The sequence below is a fragment of the Strongylocentrotus purpuratus genome, unplaced genomic scaffold (assembly GCF_000002235.5).
Source record: "Strongylocentrotus purpuratus isolate Spur 01 unplaced genomic scaffold, Spur_5.0 spur5_scaffold_8, whole genome shotgun sequence".
Taxonomy (NCBI): domain Eukaryota; kingdom Metazoa; phylum Echinodermata; class Echinoidea; order Camarodonta; family Strongylocentrotidae; genus Strongylocentrotus; species Strongylocentrotus purpuratus.
In genome coordinates this window covers 1,191,887-1,201,736 of record NW_022145614.1, presented here as the reverse complement: position 1 = coordinate 1,201,736, position 9,850 = coordinate 1,191,887, and the positions used below count along the sequence as shown (strand labels likewise).

Here is a 9,850-nt window from a genome sequence, read left to right as displayed (position 1 = left end):
AGTGGGAAAATAACGACTATTAGTTGACAAATCGACTTTAGGGCTATAGAGCCCAAAAGTAATAGTCTTGATTTTCAGACAATTGTACCGAATGCTCATACGTTTTATGCTGCGCAAAGATTCAATCAGTTTAATCTTGGCCATCACAAGAAGTGGGTTATTGATGTAGACAAATGCTCATGTACCCTTTACAACTCTTTTCATGTATGTTATTACCAAAGAAGAAAAAAGCCAGTCAGTCACCTAATAGTGTCTGACAGTGCATGAAGTCTAGCAAGTAAACGGGTCTCCTTGCATAATTTGAATATGAGGACACTGCTAACGTTTAAATTTCACAGATAGGACATACATGACATATTCATAATTCCTGCAAAGTTCTACATAATTTGAGGTTGGCTGCAAAAGGGACATAGTACCTTTAATGACATAGAAGACCTGGATACAGTGTTAATATGCAGAACCTTTTCATAACACAACGGCTTCCAAGCTATGGGGCATAATATAGATACATAATTATATAGATTCTGCAACTTAGCAAACGTAGCATTTGCCTTACATTCGCCCTACCTTGCAGCTACATGACATATACCAATAGAAAACAAAGGCTACTAGGATGGCACCAAACAGAGTAATACTGCATGAAACAAAACAACAACGAAACATTACGGCAATGATTACAAAATAATGGGATAGAAAATATTCCGAGGTAGATTGTTTTACCATGCATAGAAAGCGTGATGTGACTTGATAATACACTGATTACAATGGTTACATTAAGATCAGAAGACTTGGGTGTCAGCACAAAAAAGGTCTACAATCTATCGCCAGTACAAGGGTCAAAGGATACTATAGTCACGCTATCAAAGAGACGATGACAAGAGATGATTATGTAGGCCTTTAATTGTCGTGCACATTATATTGGACATCTACATACAATGAATTGGTTTCATGGATGTATATTCAGCATTTGCAATAGATTAACATTAACAAGAGACATATACAAAATAAAAAAACATTAATTTTACCATAAACAGAGCCGAATCGAATCGAGGGGGGGGGGGGGGGCACGAGAACTCCCCTCCCCCTCACACCATGATCAATAACACACAATATAGAGTGAATAGTGCGGATGTAGGCCCAAATCACGCCATAAAGGGCCGAATTTTCACATCAAGAGAGCAGTTGTTTCTATCTCGGCTTAATATATGCGAGGCTGATATGTCATCGGTATACATAGTAAATGAAAATCAGAGTTGGTTCACCGAATTCACCCGTGATATACTATATAGGGCCTACAAAGAAGATGAATTCAAAGTTCATTGTAGTATGACATCGATATTGACATCGGGTATTAAAACTATATTCACCCCTATATTATTGCACGACATCACCACTGTCATCACCACTGACATCGCCACCAACATCATTTTCGACATCGCCATAAAAAAAGGAGACTAGCACCTTTTTTTTTATACGCAACCCTTCTCACATTTTGGAATGGTTTTTAGACAGACGACGATCATTTCATGTGTAGATTCATTGTTGCACATAATAGCGATCTGTCATTTTGGTCGGTCATCTTAGCTTCCCCGTAGTAATGGCCCTGTAAATCAAACATTCAGAAATACAAAATAAAATATTTAATGAAAATTAGGCCTAGTGTTAATGGGAATAGAGATATTCAGTTTTGCCATCTATATGGCATTAGGGCATTAAAGCGAATGTGATGGACAGGTGCGGATCCAGGGGGCGAGTGGGCCTTACCCACCCCCCCCCCCAAAAAAAAAGACGGCCCCGTAGGCAAAAAAAAAGTTTTTAAAAAAATTGTGACCAGAAATTTACCTTTTCTTTTTTGCTCAAGGGAAGAGAGGTATGTTTAGTAATAAAAAGAAAGCACTCACTATGCCACCCCCCCTCCCCAACAGAGCGAAATATCGGCCGGCACGATTTTCAAAATTAAGCACATTAAATTTCAAATTGATTTCAAACTTGCCCCCCCCCCCCTCCTCCCCTCTCTAAGAAATCCTGGATCCGCGCCTGTCGATGGGTATAGTTGAACACTGGAATAATATAAGCCGCCAGAGCTTACAATAATGTGCCGATATGTGGGGCAATACACCCTCTCACCTCTATACACGCTGTTATGATTGCAAGGCTGGAACTAGATGCATAATAAATTTGCGAAACTTTTGTCATACAAGTATTCATTGGAATATTGTGTGTGGTGAATTATTTTATAATTATATTCTTGTCATTCGATTTCATGCTAACGAACTCCCCGATCCGATCCAGACCATATAGGGCAATTTTCTAAATGTCGCCTTTTTCCTTGAAGATTTAATGAGCTTTCCATGATTTTGGGACACTCAGACGACCATACATTATTTTCAAAGATTGGATGAGCCAATGTTTCGATTTAAACAAAAATCCTATTACCTTGCAAAGTAAAATATAATGGGGCTTTAAGAGTTTCTTGATCTGCAGCTATCTTCAGGGAGGAAGGTAGCTCGTTTTCACAAACCCATGTCCGTTCCGTAAGATAAAAATACACTCTACATATTCGAATATTAATAGCATTTTAGCCAAAGAGCAATGTTTCCATGGTAAAAGAATGTTGCCATCTCGCGACAACAGAGTGATATTAAAATTGGCAAATATGGTTATTTTTATTTTTGTTGTCGAATACAGTATTATACTACTGCCCGAGAATGAAATAATTATACCAACATACATGTATTATGGAATAGGCCTAACACATAGTGGCATGAAATAATAACAAGGGGGCATAATCGTTCTGCCTGTTCTACGGGGTAGATGTTCTTGGTGATAGGCCTATAGTATTTTAGTTGGAATATGATGGAGGCACTTGTCCGGGCTGTAGAAGGGAGGCTAGCTAGCGGGTGTCGGGAGGTAGCTCTTTAAAATAACTAAATATATTCAATCATAAAGAAAATGAATATTAACGAAGGGGAGATGGGAAGTACTTACCTTAGGAATAAAACTAGATATATGCTTTTCACGTACAAAATAGTGATCGCCTGTGAGAGAGAGAGAAGCAAATTGAATACAGAAATAGGTTTTAATTGTTATCATCAGCATATTATTTTTAAGGATAGAATGTTCCATCCAGAATCTACGAAGGAAAATAGCATCAGCATAATTATCGAGTTTACCCTGTCAGGACTGCATGTCATGGCCCCAAACATCAGTGCATGCCAAACGTGGTTTTGGCCATTTTAACAATCAATTCAAATTATAAACATTATTTCAAACAGTGGCAGTAACTGGACTTACAAGGGGAACAAATGCATGTGTACAAGAAAATGGGGGGGGGGGGGTATTTTCTCGGTTCCAGCTGAAACAACAAAGCAGAACATAGAACAGTGATGTAATCATATCGTGTAGTAGGTCAAATAATCAGTTACTGAACATTGTCAGTGCTTGGCCTGGCACTTTTTATTCCAATGCAGTATATCATAAAGTTTGAAAATTAGGTTCATGTTGTTGTTCAAAGACTGTACGTTAAATGAGCATTTATAGATGAAAATATACCACACAGACACAATAATATTATGAGGGAAATACCTTTTACGATTGGAGCCTTGAAAAAATCTCCTTCTATTTCAAGATCCTCCAGATCCGCAGTTTTAGTAAAGAAGTGCATGCCATTGTAGTCAATGCTGATCTCAACCTTACCCATTAATACGTCTTTATCTGTCAGACGCACAAAGTACAAAAGCAAAAGATCTTAAAAGATGAGTACATTATAGTAGCAACTTATCTTTCGTAATAATGCGCTATAATATATTCATGACAAGATATTAATCCATGTTCTAACTCTGACCTAGATGATAAAGATAGGTGATAAGAGCAACTATGATTGACAATGTGATTGCTTCTGCCTTCGCTCTTCATGCTTGCCAGTGCCAGTGACATAATGAATGGACATGGTGCACACTTAAATTATGTGGACTTTAAATCAAATGACAATGTAGTACTCTAGGCCTATAATAACAATTCACTGAAGTATTCACGTATAATGTACGATGTTTTTTAAATCCAATCTAAAGTTTTTGTTGCAATAACGAAATAATAAATAAATATCTAACAAGAATACAACGATACAAATTATTATGCATTCTGTTGACTTTGAAATTCCAGATGATAATCTTACCAAATGTAGTGTTGAAGAGAAAGATACTTTTGACCCCTCCTCTTTCTTCATCTTCCAGGAGAATGATTTTGCCGATCACAGGTGGATCATCGTCATCTGTTAGTAGGAAAACAGAGAAAAACCAGCATTGTTTCTCAAAATTCACTTGTCTTGGAGTGAAAGAAATAAAACCAACGATAGATGAAATCACTCAGTTTAAAATGCATCAGGCATCGTGTCATCTGAAGAGTTACTGGGAAAGAGTGATTAACAGAACTATTATAAATCTCGATTTAAATAATTCTGGAAAAAAAATCGACGAAATAATTCCTTGCGAAGGTGACACCACGGAGGCAACTTGCAACCTAAATGGGAACTTAGGGTGAAAGAAAGAACTCGGAGAGAAGAGCCCCCTCCCCCTCCCACACACGCACACACACACACGCACATTTCCAATTCGATCGCCTCGCTCTTTCACATGTCATCCCACTAGTATAAACCTGTTCTTGAGAGCTGGATCCATGTAATGCCAAAAGAGGGTGAAAGTGATAATAGTGGAGTTTTGTATATATAGCGCTCATTCATGTCTGGCACATTGCCACTCATAGCGCTCCATTACTATTACCCTGGCTTGGTAGCGATGAACTCATTCCTGCCAGATACCCATTTACCTCACCTACATGGACTCTGGCAATCGTAGATTAATGTCTTGCCAACCCAGGACCAAAATCCAATTGAAACCAGTTGAAATCTCCAACTGGTTTCAATTGGTTTCAACTGGTTTCAATTGGTTTCAATTGGTTTCAATTGGAATAGAAAATTTCCAGTTGAAACCAATTGCCAAACTGGAAAATATTGTAATGGGTACTCATTTCCAGTTCAAACCAATAAGAAGTGCAACTGGAACCAGTAAGATAATTTTTCCAGTTACTCAATTGGTTCCAGTTAGAAGTCATTTCCAGTTACCCAACTGGTTCCAGTTAGCATTCATTTCCAGTTAGAAGTCAGTTCCAGTTACCCAACTGGTTCCAGTTAGAATTCATTTCCAGTTACCCAATTGGTTCCAGTAAGAAGTCATTTCCAGTTACCAAACTGGTTCCAGTTAGCATTCATTTCCAGTTAGAAGTCATTTCCAGTTACCCAACTGGTTCCAGTTAGAATTCATTTCCAGTTACCCAACTGGTTCCAGTTAGAATTCATTTCCAGTTACCAAACTGGTTCCAGTTAGAAGTCATTTCCAGTTACCCAACTGGTTCCAGTTAGAATTTATTTCCAGTTACCCAACTGGTTCCAGTTAGAATTCATTTCCAGTTACCCAACTGGTTCCAGTTAGCACTCATTTCCAGTTAGAAGTCATTTCCAGTTACCCAACTGGTTCCAGTTAGAATTAATTTCCAGTTACCCAACTGGTTCCAGTTAGCATTCATTTCCAGTTAGAAGTAATTTCCAGTTACCCAACTGGATCCAATTGAAACCAGTTAATTTGCATATTATCTGCTTGTGTGCAGATCAATGTTTTATGTAATTTATTTTGATTTACAATGTATTTATTAATTAATTTTCATTTGCAAGTAATGCATTTGTTTTAGATAAATATAAAGATTAATTAGCAATGATAAGCATGTTCATTAGTAACATATTTTTGTAATTACACAGATTAAAAGTTGATTAGTAAAACACTAACCATGTACAAAATACATCAAATACAAACATATATAATGGCAATGCTTTCCTTGTTAAGTATATTATATGGTCTGCATATTATAATGCCCTTTACATTGTACTTAATGTAGACACATATAACAATGCTTCTGTGTTGACATGAGCGATAATTAGTGCAAGAGCTAATTAACTTATAACTAATTAAGTTTATGCCAACTGTAAGTTTCAATTGGATCCAATTAAAACCAATTGAAACCAGTTGAAACCAATTGAAACCAGTTGAAGCCAACTGGTTTCAATAGGGAAATTGGAACAACTGGTTCCAGTTGAAACCAATTAGGCAACTGGAACCAGTTGGCAATTGGTTTCAACTGGTTTTAATTGGAACCAGTTGGCAATTGGTTTCAACTGGTTTCAATTGGAACCTGTTGGCAACTGGTTTCAATTGGAACCAGTTGTTCCAATTTCCCTATTGAAACCAGTTGGCAACTGGTTTCAATTGGTTTTGCTCCAATTGGTTTTAACTGGATTTTGGTCCTGGGAAGGGACATTAGTGTATACAACCATAGACGTACGTCTATGATACAACAGGGGTTTGAACCATTCGTCCGGAGACTTATCCACAGACTACAACACCTCTACACAGGCACGTACGTAGCCAGAGTTCGATGTTTGGGGGGGGGGGGCACATACATGTAATCGATAGAGGTCAAAAAAGGGGTCTAAAAAAGTTCAACCGATCTTGGAAATTTTAGGAGGCCGGCACGTGCATGTCCCCCCCCCCCCCCCCCCCCCCCCCCCGTGGCTACGTGCCTGCCTATACAGAATGTTGATGATACTGGAGATGTTAACAATTTACGTTGTTATGGCAAAGTTACAAAGATCAAACATGATTGTTGAATTATTCGTTTTTAAAAAAATTTTAGTGCGATTTAGAATATAGGCATTAATAATAAAGAAGAGTATTCACGAAGTTATCAATTATTGGGTAAATTCATATCTTATAGGATATTATAATAACTGGGGTAATTGTCCTCGGGGGGGGGGGGGTAATTGTCCTCGGGGGTTGTTGTCTTCGGGGGCGGTAATTGTCCTCGGGGAGACTTGTCCTCGGGGGTAGTTGTCCTTGGGGGTAATTCTTCAGGAGTTAATTATCCAGGGGGTAATGCCTTGGGGTTTAGTTTTCCGGGGCGTAATTTTCTGGGGGTGATTGCCCAGGGGGTAATTGTCCTAGAACCATTTCAAGTCGGACGATTTATTTTGGCAGATCGCATTTTTAACAACTTTTTGTTATGTTATAATGCCAGGCTTCCAGATACATGGAATGTGTATGATAATAGTAGGCCTACATGTATATATCTTAATATTAGAAAAACAGCACAGGGGATGAGCAATTATGCCTGATTATAATTGCAATTAGCACAGCGATTAACGCACGCCGAACATCTATGAGGAACGGGTAAAAATAGCATTACTGAAAAACAGGCTGTATTACAATATTGTTTTGCAAACTTAACCTCTTTACTTTATATCACGTGTCTGATGACTACCCCCCCCCCCCCACACCCCCTTCCGCTCCAACACCACAAAAGACAACAACAAAGACAGGGTGAGCTAGAGCATGGACCTACTACATGGTCGTAAGAGGGGCCTTATCTCATAGATCACGGGATTAAACAAGGTTGAAGCACCGGATATATGGAATCAAATGACACTGAATGTGTGCTGGAAAGACCATTACCTGGAAGCTTGCAAATTAACGTTATGAAATCTGAAATTAAAAACACACAACCTTCTTAACTGACCTTATATTCTTTAAACATGTAGGTATATCAAGTGCATGACTTGTATACTATCAACAAAATTGTTTATACCATTCACTAAGGAATTGGATACACACGTCTGATATTAGCATACAATAGGAATATCTACGAAAGCATTTCAAACGTTTCTATGCACAGTCTGCAGTGAAACCCCTTGCTTTAATAGACTGTACTAGGCTGTAGAAAACAAACCTATATGCTCTGTATCAACCAATACTGCCTATACATATTTTTTTTGGTGGTAAATGTATTTATATTTCATATTGTAACACGGCCCCTTTGTAAACCAGTCTTGTAACTGAACGCCATCCCCTTCTTTTTTTCTTTTTTTTTTGGTTTTAGTGAATGAATCAAGCAATAAATTGAAAAGTTTGTGCTTTTATTGTACACAAAATGTTCTGTGTGTGCATGACTCCTATTCATATCCCATGCGCAAGTGAATGTTATTCATGATGATGATGATGATGGTGGTGATGATGATGGTGGTGGTGGTGGTGGTGGTGGTGGTGGTGGTGAACAGTGTATGTACTTACCACAATACCCCCAAACATTCCCTAGGTCCACAAACTGATTGTCCTTCACCCAGTAATCCCAATCAAAGAGTTTGATACCATGTGGACCACGCCCATCCTGTTTCTCATACCCCTCCTCAATATCCTCCTCCTCTTCCTCCTTCTCTTTTTGTTCGCCCCCATCCCCACCAGCATCGTGCAGGAGCTCATCCTCCTCCTCGTCGTCTTCTCCTTCTACACGTTCGATTGGTTTATCGGCATCGAATGGTTGTGGATCGACCTGATCGTGGCTAGTTTCATCTTTCTGGACGTCGTTAGGTTTTTCCTCTTGGTAATCGTCTCCCCGTTCATCTTTCTTCTCTTCATTATCTTCATACCTTGCTTCATCCAATTCAGCCTCTTCATTATCATCCACTTGATGAGTTTCACCTTCATCAATTATTTGTTCTAGTTGTTGTGCTTCTACCCTTTGAACACCTTCATCAGTGTCTAATTTGTTTGAATCTTCTTTCTTGATGTTTGTTCCTAACCGATGAAAGTTTGGTTTAGCTGCTGCGATAACGACAGCATCACCTTGAACACCTTGTCGATTAGCTATGAGAAGTTGATCTGATGATTCGTGATTGAAGAACTTGATATACACCCCTGACACCAAACACACGATGCACATTACACCAATAATCATACGTTTTCCCGCCATTTTCCGTCTTGGCGTAGGTAACAATGATCCAAACCCTGCCATATATAAACGCAACACCACTCTCAGTTATAAACACGACAATAATCGCTCAGTTTCACACTGGAATACGGAAATTGACGGAATCCAAGTTCAGAAAAACAAGTCGGGTCATTGACAGACAGAGCCAGAGCTAGATACTATGCTGCGATCATGAAACTGTCAAGCTGTGGTATATAGCACAAGGATAACCTATAAAGTTCATCAAACTTTGGAACTGATCGAACGTTCTTTCTATACATGAAGCCTGCTACAGTACATGTATCTAAAATCACGATCGGTCTGCTTGTATGTTATCTCTGATATATTTGTTTTTACCAAGTAACAAGGACACTCGAATCGAGAAGGTGCACCATTAACATTGTCTTCAAGATCACGAAATGAGGTCAACATACAGACAACTTATAAGGAGGTCAACATACAGACAACTTATAAGGAGGTCAACATACCGACAACTTATAAGGAGGAAGATATTTAACCATCTGACCACGAAATAATGTAGCATTTGGAAGAGGGGCGCCGAATTTACTTATTGGCAAAACGCATCCCCCCGAAAAAGAAAAAAAAATCAGCAGTAATGGAGTAAAAATGGTTTGTATTTCTTAACCAAAAATAAAATAAAGAATAAAACATGAATTGAATCACATCAAAATTATATTCCATTCAAAGAAAAGGAGAGTAAACAGGAATTGTAATTCCTAAACATTTCGCATGCCCCTAAATAATTTATCAATAGTGGATTTAATAATAGCGATACGCGCATATCGTGGAAATATTGTGAGAGAATAGGAAAGCGTGTGTGTTTTTTTTTATTATCATAGGGGTGAGAAGACATGACTCCCTGAATACTGGCGTACTGATGGGGGCAGGGGCGTCGCTTAAGGGAGGGGGTGCGACACACGCACATGTCAGGATATTGTCGGTAAAATTTCGCTGCCGTCGGGAAAATGAGAAGAGGGGATGG

General features: G+C 38.6%; 1 protein-coding gene across 1 annotated transcript; it reads right to left on the bottom strand.

Annotated features, from left to right (window-relative positions):
• Positions 1-368: 368 nt before the first annotated feature.
• LOC115920344 lies at positions 369-9,210 on the bottom strand. Its single transcript, XM_030975975.1, has 5 exons — positions 8,172-9,210; positions 4,175-4,270; positions 3,586-3,714; positions 2,989-3,038; positions 369-1,603 (listed from the first exon to the last, which is right to left on the bottom strand). Exons 1-5 carry the CDS (start codon positions 8,890-8,892, stop codon positions 1,520-1,522), a joined length of 1,080 nt encoding a protein of 359 aa, XP_030831835.1. The 5' UTR covers positions 8,893-9,210; the 3' UTR covers positions 369-1,519.
• Between the last annotated feature and the right edge of the window lie 640 nt (positions 9,211-9,850).